General features: G+C 38.3%; 2 protein-coding genes across 3 annotated transcripts; both read left to right on the forward strand.

The window, feature by feature from the left end:
* The first annotated feature begins 496 nt into the window (after window positions 1-496).
* On the forward strand, window positions 497-2,785 carry LOC140876039 (uncharacterized). Of its 2 annotated transcripts, none has more exons than XM_073279879.1 (5): window positions 497-886; window positions 1,048-1,130; window positions 1,799-1,849; window positions 2,263-2,339; window positions 2,448-2,785. In XM_073279879.1, coding segments are annotated over exons 1-5 (435 nt in total). In that variant the 5' UTR covers window positions 497-663; the 3' UTR covers window positions 2,449-2,785. The 2 variants fall into 2 exon arrangements, with proteins under 2 accessions (XP_073135980.1, XP_073135979.1); XM_073279878.1 differs by having other exon boundaries at window positions 2,608-2,785.
* Window positions 2,786-3,686: 901 nt separating this feature from the next.
* LOC140888924 (U-box domain-containing protein 19-like) lies at window positions 3,687-6,063 on the forward strand. Its single transcript, XM_073296623.1, has one exon. It carries the CDS (start codon window positions 3,794-3,796, stop codon window positions 5,831-5,833), a length of 2,040 nt encoding a protein of 679 aa, XP_073152724.1. The 5' UTR covers window positions 3,687-3,793; the 3' UTR covers window positions 5,834-6,063.
* The last annotated feature ends 9,933 nt before the right edge of the window (window positions 6,064-15,996 follow it).

Below are 15,996 nucleotides of genomic sequence, written 5' to 3' on the forward strand. Positions count from 1 at the left end.
TTGCATGACCCAACTTTTGATGCCATAAGTCAAATTCAGTAAATTTTGTGTGCCTATAAGCCATCTCTTCTCTAAGTTGATAGGAGTTGTCGGATGACCTAGTACCTGTCATGACACACAAATTAGAACTATCAAATACTTTGCATAATTTCTTATCAAATTGCACATGCAAATTATAATCACAAAGTTGACTGATGCTTAATAAGTTTGCGGTAAGCCCTTCAACATGAAGCACACACTACAACAAAAATAATCATTGACAACAGTTGAAAGACAACGTTTATTACAAAAAGCGTTGTCGAAAAATTAAACACAACGCTTTTATGAGAAAGCGTTGTCTTATTTTTAAAAATTTATAAAAAACAACATTTTTTTTATCATCAACAACGCTTTTTAAAAAGCGTTGTGTATGAGCGTTTTTTTTATACCTACTACAACGCTTTACTTAAAAGCTATTTAAAGAAGAAATAAATCTAATTCTACTGGATCGATTTGTTTCAAGCGTATAATTTAAGCTTAAAGTCTAGACTGTGCAAACCCAAATCCCCAATCTTCTTCCCGTCGAGCCCTAGCCCCATCCCTCTTTTGCCGCCATGGTCATCTGTACGTCACCTGAAATGGGGAAACTGCGTACGTGAAGCCTAGCCGTAGATTACCTTAACCATGGCATATCAAAATTATGGTCGATCTGAGCGCCTTTCCGACGAGAAATTCGACCCGAAGAAATGGATAAACTGGGCGTTGCAGAAGAGGCACCCTCAGGATCCGGCCGAGAAGCAGTTGGTGGATCTGGAAATGAAGCTTCAGGTGGTGTCGGAGGAGATCGCAGCCTCACTCGAGGAGCAGAGCTCCGCCTATCATGTTTCTGCCACTGTGAAATCTCAAGGTGCGTGCACATTTTCATATCATTATTTTATTATTTCTTGATTATCGACCTTGGCTTATGGAACTTCTGCGTATACTTTCTCACCATCAAAATTGTTAGATTGGATGAAATTTTGGAATGATTTTGTTAATGCTTCGTGCTTATCAGATTGTAAACACCAGGAATATTGTCAATGGAGGAACGGAACTCGTTGACTGAGATGTTTGATTGGAGGAAAAATTTTGGTAGCAACACTGTAATGAAGGTGAGCTTTCGTGTTTGAGGTAACAGATAATTTGTACTTGAACGACATCTTATTATATAATCACTTCTATATAGTTGTTAAAGGCACGTGGGTGGGCTCGCATTTGAAGCCCACTCAGGCACAAGAGAGAAAAAATGTTAATTTGTTAGTTCATTCTTGTCTGCCTTTCTAAATTGCTTTGTAATTATTGTAACTTAATGTATCATCTCCAGGACTTTGTGTACGTGCTTGGTTCACAATTAATATTATTTCTTGGATGGCCTGGTATTTGTCATGCATATTCTTTTCCTAAACTGCTGCAGAATATCAAAAAAGTTATTTAAAGTTGTCTTGTTCCATCTATAATTATATGAACTAGGGATGTACATGGCCAGCCCACCTCGATAAATTGGGGAAAGTTGTTTCTTTTATGTGACTTATGATCGAGTAGCCCCACATTTATGTTATCTTTGTCATTTTTCAAGAAAATATTATTAAAAAGTTGATAAAATGTATCAGATTTTTCATAGTACTTTTTTTGTTTTCAAGTTGGCTAGAATTATTCAAAATGTATAGCTAAAATAATATAGGATGATTTGAACAAATAGATCGGTACATATTTTTTTAAAAAAAAGATTCTCGCAAGTATAAATCTGAGTGCTGAAGAATTTCTTGTCATGTAATTGCAGAGTGGTTACAGTCATATCGATTGTGCTCGAGCTTATAACAATGAGGATGAGGTATATACCATATTCTATTGTCATTGTTCACTGAAAAAAAATCATTTTTCTTATTGCATTAAGTAGAGAGACTGAAAAATCATTGCAACAGAATTTTCTAGTCTGCATTGAAAGGTGTTTCGGTAATGAGAAGAAAATCTGGTCATTATAGTCATATATATAATCACCATAGAATGCATGATTCTTTTGTTTCTGTAACTTATTTGATTTGTGAATGCAAATTAAGGAATCTTGTTATGTATAAGTTTTGTGTATAGTATCTTTGCTTGCTACAGGACTGTTTACAAGTGGATGAATCTGAAACACTATTTTAACTTGGAAATTAAGCATTTGGAAATTTCAAAACATTAATTGTGTGGTTATTTATGCACTTGTATGAAACCTTGAGCCTTACTCTTGATCCTTCTTGTCAGATTGGTTTAGTCCTGAAGAAGCTATTTGATGACCGGGTTGTGAAGAGAGAAGATTTGTTTATTACTTCCAAGCTCTGGTAATCCAAATTTGTCGATAAAAGCATTTGGACTGTTATTTGATTCTTATTGCATATACTCGGGAGTTATTATCAACATTTTGTATGATATAATTTCATCATGTTAAGATAAACGTGAAGTCTGCTAATTGACCGAGATGATTACACTTTCATGAAGCCAAATTGGAAGATTAGAACTTTCAGCGCCATCAGGTTCATAGACCAATAGTCTCATACTCTTTCTCATGGCTTTCACATCTGTCCTCGTTTGCTGTCTGTGATTATCCAGGTGTACAGATCATGCTCCCGAAGATGTACCAGTCGCATTAGAAACAACACTCAAAGAATTGTGACTTGACTACGTTGATTTGTTCCTCGTATGTAATTTTATGTTATATTATTTTCTTGCGTGGCTTGTGACTCCTTTGTGAAACTCGGTCAGTTTTTTTATCCTTTCAGTTCTTTTATCAATGTGCATATGTGAAGCTATTAAGAAAATATCGATTCATCGGTCTCTATGTTGTGTCTGTGCTTAATAAATAAGCCTCGAGAATTCATCCTTGTAAATGTTTCATTATAGACATGAGATTCTAGATGTTGTTCCTTTTTTATCAACACAAATCTACAAAGCAAAGGAAACAAATCATTAGAGATGATATAATAAATATTATCATAAAATTAATCATATTTCAAATCTTAAATAACTACGAAGTTAAACGATTTAAAAATTGTGGCAAAAAAAAGACAAAAAATCATATTTAATCTTTCAAATTTAGAAAGGATTTAAGAAATAAATATTCCTTTCATCTAGAATTTTTTGCAAAGTTACTCTAATTTCTACTCCCTAAATATAAATATAAATATAAATTATATTTAAAAGTTCGATGTTTGCGCACAAAATAGTTTATGGTTGAAATTTTCAAAAGAATTTGAAAGCAATACATATCAAATAAAATAATTTTGTAGCCGACTTAATCACTTCCACATAATAGTTTTAAAAAATAATAGTAATATAATGGAATTGAACTGAACTGAATAAAAACGATGTAGAAATAAATATCCCGTGTCCAAAGAATCAAGATACTTCACGATCGTACAGGAATCTTCCTCTGAGGAAAATGTCGGCTACAGCAACACCTGTCGAAATCCCATTGGTTGAGGAAAGTATCCATGAAGCCTCCTCTTTCCCGATCCGCATTAAACTCCATGCCCACCCAAACACACAATCTGCCACCACGCGTCCCGCTTCAAGAAATCTTGGTCAACGCATCAAATGCTTACACGTGTCACAGCCGCAATTTCCAGAAGTCCATCTGTTATGTAGATAAATAGCCAGCGAGCCTTTGAGTTCCACAAGAGCAACACACATCAGCTTATTATTATTACATAAATAAATATCTCTTTGTTCCTGTATAGTTCTTGAAATTCTTTGTTTGTTAATTCGTTTTGTTTTAGAATCTTGATTTCATTATTCGATGGCTAATGATGCTACTCGCCGGATTTTGAATTTTCCGGCGATTCGGCCTTGCGAATCAGTGGCTTTCACTACTCTCTTGTCTTCTTTGATAAACTTAGGCCATAAGATATGTGGCTACAAATCAAGAACTCTCTTCGCAAACAAGAAGAATGCTAGAAAATCGAGCCGTTTAATCGAATCCCTCCTCGTTTTTCTCGAAGAAATCCGAAACGAGGGATCGTTGGTCGGAGATTCCTTGGTTTTAAGCTTGTCTGAGCTCTATTGGGTTTTCCAAAAGGTTAATTTCTTGCTGGAAGACTGCACCAGAGGTGATGCAAGGCTGTTGATGCTGGTGAATTCGGAAAAAGTATCGAATCATTTCCGTGTGCTGATGAGGGCTATTGCTCTGGCCATGGATGTTATGCCGTTGGAGAGCCTGGAAGGTGATGTCGAGGTTAAAGAGTTGGCGGAGTTGGTAAGAACGCAAGCCCGTAAGACAAAGGTTGAATTCGAAAGAGTTGACAGAAGATTCGTGAGAAAAGTTCTCTTGATTGTGAATATGTTTGAAAGTGGAATAGCTCCTGAATCCAGGGATTTGAGAAGGATTCTTGAGCATTTAGGAATCAGGAGCTGGAACGAGTGCAATAAAGAGGTTAAGTTCTTGGAAAGTGAGATAGCCAAAGAGTGCTTAACTACTGAGAAAAGGGATTTGGGATTACTCAGTAGCTTAATGGCATTCTTGATCTACTGCAGATGCAGACTATTTGAGGATATTTGCAGTGTAAAGAGTGATTTCCAACAATATGGTGGAGGGTTTAGCTCTGAAATGATTCAGGGCTTGAATTCGGACGATTTCAACTGTCCGATAACACTCGAAATCATGACTGATCCGGTGACTATATCCACAGGGCAGACGTATGATCGGTTATCAATCTTGAAGTGGTTCAGGTCAGGGAATAGGACCTGTCCCAAGACAGGGGAGAGGCTGATGTACACAGATTTAGTTCCAAATCTCGCCCTGAAACAGCTTGTTATGCAATATTGTTCTGAAAATGGGATCCCATTTTCAGAGTCAGAGGTGCAAAATCATGGCGTCGCGACATCCTCGATGGCCGGTGCACAGGCCATGTCTCTGCTTGCCAAGTTTCTTGCTGACAGGCTTGCGGTTGGAACATTACAGGAGCAGCAGAAAGCTGCTTACGAGATCCGTTTGCTCACCAAATCAAGCAGCTCTAACCGGAGTTGTTTCGTGGAAGTCGGTGAAACAATCCCATCTCTCTTGAATCTGCTCAGTTTGGGCAATCCGGCAGCACAGGAGAATGCCATGGCAGCATTGCTGAACCTATCCAAGTACCCGAAAACAAATCAATTAGTGGCGGAAAATGATGGATTGAGCCTAGTTGTGGATGTTCTGAATCTAGGACTAAAGCCAGAAGCTCGCCAACACGCAGCAGGCGCATTGTTCTACCTTTCTTCCGTCGAAAATAACCGGAGAACGATTGGAAACATCACGGGTTCTATTTCGGGTTTAATGAATCTTCTCAGGGATGGTTCTGATCGCGCCAAAAAGAACGCTTTACTAGCTATTTTGGTGCTTCTTATGTGCCCTGAAAATCATTCCAAATTTCTTGAATCTGGATTAGTCTCCTTGCTTAAAAATGTGCTGACCAATTCTGAAAGGGAAGAACTCACCACACATTCTCTGGCAACACTATCAGCTCTTTCGGAGAAACTCGACGGATCGATGGCTATCATACATTCAGGAACTTTGCCCTTAATCATCCAGATTTTGAACCCATCAACTTCAAAATCAGCAAACGAATACTGTGTTTCATTGCTGTTGTCTCTGTGCATCAACGCCGGAACGTATACGGTCCCTATTTTGATCAAGAATTCATCTCTAATGGTGTCCCTTTACTCCATAGTCACCAGTGGCACAACACATTCAAGCAAGAAAGCTAGTTCTCTTTTAAGAATCTTGCACACCTTTAACGAGAAGATGACCGACTCCTCGATGGCTTCTGGTACTCACCAGGAACGAGTCGTTACCGCGTGGTAATCCATTTTTTTTTGTAGTGTTTACCACCGTGGGAGACATTCATTGTAGTGTAGTTGTTCTGTTTGCTCAGATTTTTTTCATGAATCTGCTTCTGTATTTTGATGAGGCAGTGTGTGTTATTTTTAATTGTTGTAACATAACGATTCTTTCTGTTTTATATCAATAAAATACAAGAATGGAGTGTGATTTACACTCCCAAAATATTAGTAAAGAAAAATACTCCATCTTATCTTTGTAGTTTATTATAGTTGTCAAGATTCTTATGCTACAATTTTAATATTTACACCAAAAACTCAAATCAGTAATTTTGGCATGGTAATTGTTAAGATTGTGCTATTTTATTTTTGTAGATTAGTTTTTTTATTTTAGATTTGCTGTGTATACTGTTTCTCATGGAATTATATATCTCCTTCATTCAATATTGTTCTCCATTAGGTTGTCTCACAGTTCTTCAATTCGTGGTAACAACTAAATCATCTTACTTTATCCCAAACTTTAATAGGAATATAGAAAAATACCTAAGAATGTTCGGGAACACAAAAAAATATAGAATTCAGTACAAACCTTTATTAACTTTTGAAATTAAAAGTTAAGATTTTTTCTAATTTTGGAAATAATTGTGGTTATGTCCTCTTCTTCCCATTTTCTCTTTCAGCCAGCATATCTCTCCGACATCCGGCGGCGATGCTAAAGAAACTGCACCACGGAGCTCAATCTTAAATTATAAGTGCGTAGTTTCTACTTAATTTATTGATTTTCACGAAACACTCTTTCCATTTTTTTTCCTAATTTTTCAAATAATATATTATTAATATCATATTTTTATATAGGTTTTCAGAAGTAGTAAAAATTTATCATATGGATATTCATATGTTTTAGGATATAATATATAAAAATATATATATGAGTTTCTAACAATCCTGGGACGCGGTACCATTGGTTTCAACTTTCAACCGGGGGTTCTCAACATATAGGATAAAGCCAAATGCTATGAAAAACTAATGATTTAAATTCGATCGAGTTCGAGCTCAAATTAAAGTATTTTCGTCTATGTTATATTATTAAAAACATAAAAGACAAATACATATATAAATATTAATATTATTAATAAAATATAAATGCTAGTGAAAGATTCGCATCTCGAACAAAATTTGAACTTAATTCATCTGTAACAAATTTGAATTTTGCTCCAAAATTTATAATATCAAATAAAATCAAATACTTAAATGGTTTTGAAAAATTTGACGGTTCGATCACTGTCTGCCACTTATATGAACATCTGGAGATTTTTTTAATTTATTTTTTTTAAGAATATCTGGTGAAGTTCGTGGAACATAAATGAGCTCTGTGTTAAGCCCATCAATCATTTTCCACACGATTCACGCTATATTATTTTATTTTGACGATGATTCACGTTATTGACGTAGCTAATTAGTTGGCAAAATGTTTTATTCTGAGCAGGGGCGGATTCAAAATTTCGGTCATAGGGGCCGCCTATAAGTAGACACAAGATTAAAAAAAAAAAGACAAATTATATAGTCAGTTATATACAGCTAATTAAGCATCAAATGTATGTTTCGAACAAAATATTTACACATTATTGAATTTGACGTTCAATAAAAGTTTTAAAGTTTCGATCATAACATCAATACAAAATTTTTTGGCAATTTTTTTTTAATACATATCATCAATGCATACAAAAAAAAAATCATCCTCCATTTAATTTACTCATTCTTTTTTATTTATTTCAAATATGTTATTTTATTACTTTAAAATATATATATGTATATATATCATTTTATTTTATACTCAATCCGTCCCATATATATATACTTACTTTTTTTTCACGCATATCAACAATTTTTTTTTAGAATGTCAATTGGTAAATAACTTTTCAAGTTTAATTTAATTAATACTTATATGTTGTAAAAAATTATTGAAAGTAATGTATATATTTAATGAAATTCTAATTAATTATATGAGCATATTAATGAAAAAAAAGCCAAATAAATATTTTTATAATTATCATACAAGTCTATATATTTTAGAAAAAATATAAAAAAGTGATTATATATGAAACAGAGTATAATGTTAGTCTTTAGATGATAAATTTTAAAGATATCAATAAATATATAAATATTTTAGATATTTGGAATTTATTTCGATTAATATGGTATCTTTTTTTATTTGTTATTATAATGTCATTATATTTTACATAATTTCAGATAATAAATTTTAAAATTTTCAGTAAATAAACAATTTATTATTAGTTAAATAATAATAATAATTTAGATATTTTTGGTGACATTAATAGATAAGAGGAAAATATCAAATAAGAAAACAAAATAGGATGGAAGAAAGAAGAAGGAAAACTAAAGAGATAATAAAAGGTAAAAAAATAAATACCTAAAAAGAGGAGGGGATTGAATATTGATGGGAGAAAGAAGGAAAACAAAACAGTTAATAAAAGGTAAAAAAATAAACAAATTCTAGAAAAGGAGAGGGAATTCAAACCTTAGTCCAATAGGTACGTAGATAAGCGTTTTACCGCTTAGCTACATAAGCTTTTGTTTACAATTATAGCGGCCATTGTTATATATTTAATTGCATAAAACTATTAGTTATATAGTACTAATTTTTTTTTTTAATTTTTTGGGGGGCCATCCTATAGTGGATCCGCCTCTGATTCTGAGGTTCATTGACTTTAAAGTTCATGTATTCTCTCACACAAAGTATATACAGTTCACCTTTGCTTAAAAAATAGACTTTATGTGCTTGCCTTCAAGAATCGTGATTCCACAGCTTAAATCAATTTGCTTCATATATATATATATATATATATATATATATATATATATATATATATAATATAAGTCATTTTTTTTAAAAAAAAATTGTCATGTAAATCTTGATATAATTGAATTAATTACGTTGTATGGCTAAGAGCCTTTATGACTCTATTTGTAAATAATCTTTGTTTAATATAATTTACACCTTTTATTGACATTTACTTTATCTTTTATCATATTGTTATGTTGTGACGTACTATACGATTTTTAGATAAAGACCTTGAATATACTAAAGTGTATGTAAGATGTGATAGTGGATATGAATGACTATCATGAAACACATCTTATAATCACTGTATATTCTAAACCAGTTCCTAGTCAATTGAGCCGTCCGCAATAAGAATAAGGAATAGACTTTATGTGCTTGCCTTCAAGAATCGTGATTCCACAGCTTAAATCAATTTGCTTCATATGGTGCTACATATATATATATCTAATATAAGTCATTTTTTTTAAAAAAAATTTGTCATGTAAATCTTGATATAATTGAATTAATTACGTTGTATGACAAATAATTATTGATATAGTCATGTAACCACCAATTTTACGTTGTGTTCGTTCTAGTGATCAATAAAATTTTCAAATGTCCCGTGGTCAAGTTGACAACAATGATTGAGTCAGTTTTGCACAGATGAGCAAGAGTTAGGGAGCAGTAGAGATGTTTCCAACGTGACCACTACAATAAGTAGTGATTAGATTATGAATATGGAGAGAAAAAAGTACGGTATGGAAGTGTTGAGTGAATAATAGTGTGAGTGTGTAAAACTGTAACACATACTTCATATTTAAGTATTTGTATGAGTATACGGGACCAATTACCTTGTTGAGATAAAACTCTAGTTTGGGTAAGATAACTCAAATATATATACACGGTTTGGTTACCATATTTGCGATGATCCGTATTAGATGTTGATAGATTTAGTCTTATCTCGATTTTTCAAGATATTTCCATATTTTCATAATTTGATATATTTGGAAGTGTGGCTAACTATAAGGACCTGGTCGGAAATTATTTAATTTCTTACCCATGAGATTCATTGGATCGGTTGGAAAGTCTTTGGGCTCTCGACCCTCGAGGTCTGGGCTCGGTTCTGATTAGATATCCATTCAAAAATGAGTATTTTTACTTGTTAGGTTGGACTGAGATTGCTCGGGTTGGTCCCGAATTATAAGGACGTCTGGTTCTTCTTAGGCAAATTGGTATGGGCTAGAGATTGAGTGGGGCCTAGGAAGACTAGTATTGGGCTGGGGTCGAATCAGGATTAGAAATTTAGGGACATCAAAAGTACCTCCCCTTTTAGTCTAAATAAAGTATGAAGTTTAGATCGGACCCCGAGCCATTATATTTGTGTCTGTTCTTGTTCTTTGTTATTGTGTTTTTTGTGAGCTGACCTGAATTGATAAACGACCATGAACTCGATCTAGGTTGTCAATCCGAGAGACGCAGGTTGGCTATAGTTGATAAAGGAAAAATGGAAGGCCAATATTGCTCATCGGTTTACTTCCTAAGGTGACTGTATTGCTCCCCCATTTGATCCAAGCCATTGAATTAGTTCGATCTAACGGTGGTTGCGCACCTTCCCCCATCTATAAATATGGGGTTCCATCAATTCATTTTCACCTTTTGTTTTCTCTCTTCGTGTCATTACTCTGCCCAATTTTCGAGAGCTTTCCTGACTCTGTCACTTGTATTGTCATATATCACCACTTTTGAGTGTACTCTATTTATTTAGGTTTGTCTAGATGTCTTGTAGTAGCCCGTACCCGAAATCAGTGATTAAGTGTTAATCAATTCATTAATCCTACTAGTTAAGAGTAAACATGATTAAGGGAACTCTTAATGGGTTAACGGAGTCCGGAATTGGATTCAGAACACTTGAAAATGGTACGAGGGTCTTCAGGTTCGGAGGCTCCGTTGGTGAGCTCGGACTGTCCGAAGTCAGGGTTCGGACGATCCGAAGAGTGGTTCGGACGCTCCAAACGTGCTGCCGACAGTCGTCATGGATGATGTCATCATGCTGACGTAAGCAATGACGTAATATTGAGTTCGGATGATCCGAACGTGTTCGGACGATCCGAACGTGTTCGGAGTCTCCAAAGTCAGTTCGGAGGGCCCGAACTCTGTCTATAAATAGGGAGTGCCGAGCTCACATTTAAGTGCACCAATTCCTCTCTTCTCTCTCGATTCCTTAGCCTTCTAACTCAGATCTAGGGAATTCTAGGCGTCCCGTTGGGAATTCGGAAGTGGCATAGCAGTCCAGGCTTCGTAGCAGAGCTGTGACCTAGTTTTGAGGCAATCGACAGCAAAGGGCTAACGACGAACGAAGGTATAGCTTTTGCTTTGTATAAATATTTAGGAGTATGCAATAGCTTAGTTAAGGCTTTTAGAGCACTTTAATGATAGTAGTATCATTTGGCAGTGTAGAGCAGACTATAGGCGTGGACCTAGAGTTGGTAGAGCTTGCACTGATTTGAGGAACGGAAGTACTGTTCGAGATATCCTGACTGAGTATGCATGTATTATGTGACTGCATGGTTTATATGTCATTGATTTATGCTGCATTCATTTGCATACTGAGCTATCTCCTTCGATATGTCTGTTAGTAGGGTTTTTCCCTATCCTGTTAGTGGTTGGACTTCCATCGATTTGGGTCCGGCATATCCAATGGTATTATGGTATGGGAGCCACCTCCTGAAGCGACGGCACAGCGTGCTACATACCAGGGCCCGGTCTGTCTCTGTTATCTGATTCTTGACCTCGAGTTTATAGGGAGTTCACTTTGCATGCATGTATACTCATACTCTCGTACTGAGCATTTTATGCTCACGTATCGTACTCTGTGTTTTTGGACACCCTATTCCATGGAGCAGGTTTGCGATTGGACGAGGCGGGTGGATCCAAGAGGGGCTTTTTTGGCCTGCTGGAGCTTCGCCTAGGTTTTATTCTATTGTTATTAGACTGATTCAACTATTCGATCTGGTTGTATAATATTTGGGTATTTACAGATTCCTTTTCTTGGGATTGTATATTGTTTTTGGTTTCCGCAGTTTTATTCTGATATTCGTTTAATTAAGTTAATTGCATGCCTAAGTTCTGTTTAGTAAGTGATCCAGGTAAGGGTCACTACATTGATGGTATCAGAGCATGCAAAGTATTCTTGGGATTTAGATTCTACATAAGATAACCGTTAGGTTAATTTTGTAGATGGCAGATCGAGACGACCAGAGTTCTCATGGCAGTTTTGGTGGGCATTGGGTGATGCCGACCGAGAGCCTCGTCGGGAACGCCCCATCTTCATCGAGATGAGTATCGTTTCAGTGTACGTCGATTCTTGCAGACGGGGCCTAAGCCCTTGGTTGGGGGTGAGTCTCCGGAGGATGCGGAGAACTGGTTAGACCGCATGGAGACGACTTTTCAGACTTTCCATTGCACCGAGGAGCAGAAGATGGAGACCCTGGATTATCTTCTGGATGGACGTGCGCACAGGTGGTGGAGGTTTACTTCTGCACCTTTTGTTGCGGCGAGAGGAGTGGCCACCTGGGCCGAGTTCCGCACAGCTTTTCAGAAGCTGTATTTTCCTCCTGCACTCCGTCAGTCGAAGGCGGGCAAGCTACTGAGTCTGCGACAGGGAGCCATGTCTATTGATGAGTATCAGCAGAAGTTCTTTGATCTGCTATCCTATTGTCCCGAGATTGCTGACAGCTCTGGAATGAAGTATAATTTGTTCCTTCAGGGCCTTAACCCTGAGATCCATGACCGTGTGGCGGTTGGCGACGACATGTCCTACAAGGTAAGCCGTTGTCACCAGGCGGAGGACAGCATTTGGCGGAACAGGTCTTTCTCTCAGTCGAGACCTGCTAGTTCTTTGGGTCCCCGTGCCCAATCTTTCAAGAAGTCTGGATCTACTTCTTCTTCCTCTGGCTCTGCTGGTGTTGTCCGTTTTGGTAAGAAGGACAAGTGTGATCATTGTGGGAAGAACCATCCATCCGACAAATGCCGTAGAGCTTCTGGAGCTTGTTTTCGCTGTGGAGAGACTGGTCATATCCGGAGGGATTGTCCACAATCTGGGGGAGGCGGTTCTGCTTCTGGTTTCAGGATTTCGTTCTCAGGCCACTGTTCAGCAGAGGTCGCAGGGACAGCCTGCTGGGAGTTCTCATTTGAGGCCACGAGCTTCTGGCCAGGTGTTTGCCCTGAGACATGATCAGGAAGTGGAGGAGAATGAGAAAGTCATCGTAGGTACATTTCTGCTTTATGGTATACCTGCTTTTGTACTTATTGACACTGGTGCATCTCATTCCTTCATTTTTGCACATTTTTTTAAGAAGCATAAGTTACCATGCATTGCACTAGACGTAGTGATGTCTGTTTCTACTCTGACGGGCCAATCTGCTTTGGCTAAGAGTCTAGTGATGGGTTGCCCTTTAGAGTTTGAGGGGAACATTCTGTTAGCGAATCTCATGGTTCTTGTGATGGACGACTTTGATTGCATTCTAGGAATAGATATGTTGACTACCTATCGAGCTTCAGTGGACTGCTATAAGAGATTAGTACGCTTTCATCCGGAAGGGAGTAAGAGCTGGTTTTTCTATGGAGAGGGAGCGCGACCCCCGATGCCTTTGGTATCAGCTTTGAGAGCCTGTCGAGCTCTAGAGTCTGGCGGGAAAGGCTACCTTATCTATGCAGTTGATTTGTCCGCTGAGAGCGTTGGGATAGAGAGTATTTCGGTCGTGGATGAATTTCCAAATGTATTTCCTGATGAGATTTCGGGTTTTCCTCCTGTTAGGGAAGTCAAGTTTGGCATAGAGTTGATGCCGGGTACTTCACCTATTTCTCGAGCACCGTATCGTCTGGATCCATCAGAGATGCGTGAGTTGAAGAATCAGCTACATGATCTTTTGGACAAGGGGTACATTCGTCCTAGTGTATCTCCTTGGGGAGCTCCTGTTCTTTTTGTAAAGAAGAAGGATGGGTTGATGCGGCTGTGCATTGACTATCGGCAGCTAAATCAAGTCACTGTGAAAAACAAGTATTCATTGCCTCGTATTGATGACTTGTTTGATCAGCTACACGGCACTTCAGTTTACTCCAAGATTGACTTGAGATCTGGGTATCATCAGTTGAGAGTCCGAGATCAGGACGTAGCCAAGACTGCATTCCGTACTCGCTATGGGCATTACGAGTTTCTAGTGATGCCATTTGGTTTGACTAATGCGCCGGCTATATTCATGGACCTGATGAACCGTGTCTTCAGGGAGTATTTGGACAAGTTTGTCGTGGTCTTCATTGACGACATCTTGATGTATTCACGTAATACGGAAGAGCATGTTTCTTACTTGCGGTTGGTACTGCAGACTTTTCGAGATGAGCAGTTGTACGCCAAGCTGAGCAAGTGTGAGTTCTGGATGGATCGAGTGGTCTTTCTTGGCCATATCATATCCAGGGAGGGGATTTCTGTTGATCCAAGCAAGATTGAGGCGGTTCTTAATTGGTCGCGTGCGACGACGGTTGCTGAGATCCGTAGTTTTCTGGGTCTAGCAGGGTATTATCATTGCTTTATTCTGAACTTCTCTCAACTAGCTCGACCTTTGATGCAGCTTACCCTCAAGGGTGTGGATTTCGAGTGGTCCTCCGTGTGTGAGGAGAACTTCTGTGAGCTTCGACGGCGGTTGACTTCTGCGCCGGTGTTGACATTACCGTCAGGATCTGGAGGGTATGTGGTATACACTGATGCTTATCTTCAGGGGTTAGGTTGTGTCCTGACTCAGAATGTGCATGTGATCGCATATGCTTCTAGATAGCTGAAGCTTCACGAGGACAACTACCCAGTCCACGATTTGGAGTTAGCAGCCATTGTGTTCGCTTTGAAGATCTGGCGTCATTATCTGTATGGCGAGAAATTTGAGATCTTCACCGACCATAAGAGTCTCAAGTATTTGTTCACTCAGGCGGAGTTGAACATGAGGCAGAGACGTTGGATGGAATTGCTTAAGGACTATGATTGCGAGATTAAGTATCATCCGGGAGCTGCTAATCTCACTGCTGATGCATTGAGTCGCAAAGTGCGACTATCCGCACTTCAGACTTGTTTGATGTCTAGTGCGATCAGTGACTGTTATACTTCAGGATATACTTTCAAGCATAAGAAAGGTATGCAGAGTATCCAGATATTTGCGATATTATCTGAGCCAGCGTTGTATTCACGGATTTGAGATGCTCATATGTCTGATCCGAAGACCCACCGTTTAGCCCTTCTAGCTAACGAGGGTAGCTCGTGTGGATTTCATTATCAGTCAGATGGCTTTTTGTGTTTGTCTGGTAGGCTTGTGATTCCGCAGGATGAAGAGTTGCGAGAGGAGATTTTGTCTCAGCCGCATCGCACTAAGTTGAGTATTCATCCTGGGAGCAACAAGATGTACAAGGATCTACGTACTCGTTTCTGGTGGAAGGGAATGAAACGCAGTGTTTATCAGTTTGTTTCGAGATGTTTGGTGTGTCAACAGGTTAAGGCAGAGCACCGAAGACCTGGAGGATTGCTTTACAGTCTGCCTATTCCTGAATGGAAATGAGAGTTTATCACAATGGACTTTTTGACCCATTTGCCGGTATCCCCAAGGAACTGTGATGCTATCTGGGTTGTGGTGGACCGACTCACCAAGTCAGCGCATTTCATTGCCTATAGCCGGGAGTACAATGTGGATCATATGGCTCGGTTGTACATTCAGGAGATCGTTCGACTTCATGGAGTGCCTGTGAGCATTGTCAGCGATCGAGACCCCAGGTTTACTTCTAGATTCTAGGGGAGTGTTCAGCAGTCACATAATACATGCATACTCAGTCAGGATATCTCGAACAGTACTTCCGTACCTCAAATCAGTGCAAGCTCTACCAACTCTAAGTCCACGCCTATAGTCTGCTCTACACTGTCAAATGATACTACTATCATTAAAGTGCTCTAAAAGCCTTAACTAAGCTATTGCATACTCCTAAATATTTATAGGAAGCAAAAGCTATACCTTCGTCCGTCGTTAGCCCTTTGCTGTCGATTGCCTCAAAACTAGGCCACAGCTCCGCTACGACGCCTGGACTGCTATGCCACTTCCGGATTCCCAATGGGACGCCTAGAATTCCCTAGATCTGAGTTAGAAGGCTAAGGAATCGAGAGAGAAGAGAGGAATTGGTGCACTCAAATGTAAGCTCGGCACCCCCTATTTATAGACAGAGTTCAGGCCCTCCGAACTGACTGGAGCCTCCGAACACGTTCGGATCGTCCGAACTGGACTTCGAATCATCCGAACTCAATATTACGTCATTGC

Source organism: Henckelia pumila, chromosome 1 (assembly GCF_033568475.1).
Source record: "Henckelia pumila isolate YLH828 chromosome 1, ASM3356847v2, whole genome shotgun sequence".
Lineage (NCBI taxonomy): Eukaryota > Viridiplantae > Streptophyta > Magnoliopsida > Lamiales > Gesneriaceae > Henckelia > Henckelia pumila.

What these genes read in the sequence shown, in the direction of transcription:
- LOC140876039 (XM_073279878.1), top strand. Translation starts at nt 664, where the DNA reads ATGGCATATCAAAATTATGGTCGATCTGAGCGCCTTTCCGACGAGAAA. An exon ending in GTAGCAACACTGTAATGAAG is followed by an intron (nt 1,131 to 1,798) that starts GTGAGCTTTCGT and finishes ATGTAATTGCAG; the next exon opens with AGTGGTTACAGTCATATCGA. An exon ending in CTTATAACAATGAGGATGAG is followed by an intron (nt 1,850 to 2,262) that starts GTATATACCATA and finishes CCTTCTTGTCAG; the next exon opens with ATTGGTTTAGTCCTGAAGAA.
- LOC140888924 (XM_073296623.1), top strand. Translation starts at nt 3,794, where the DNA reads ATGGCTAATGATGCTACTCGCCGGATTTTGAATTTTCCGGCGATTCGG.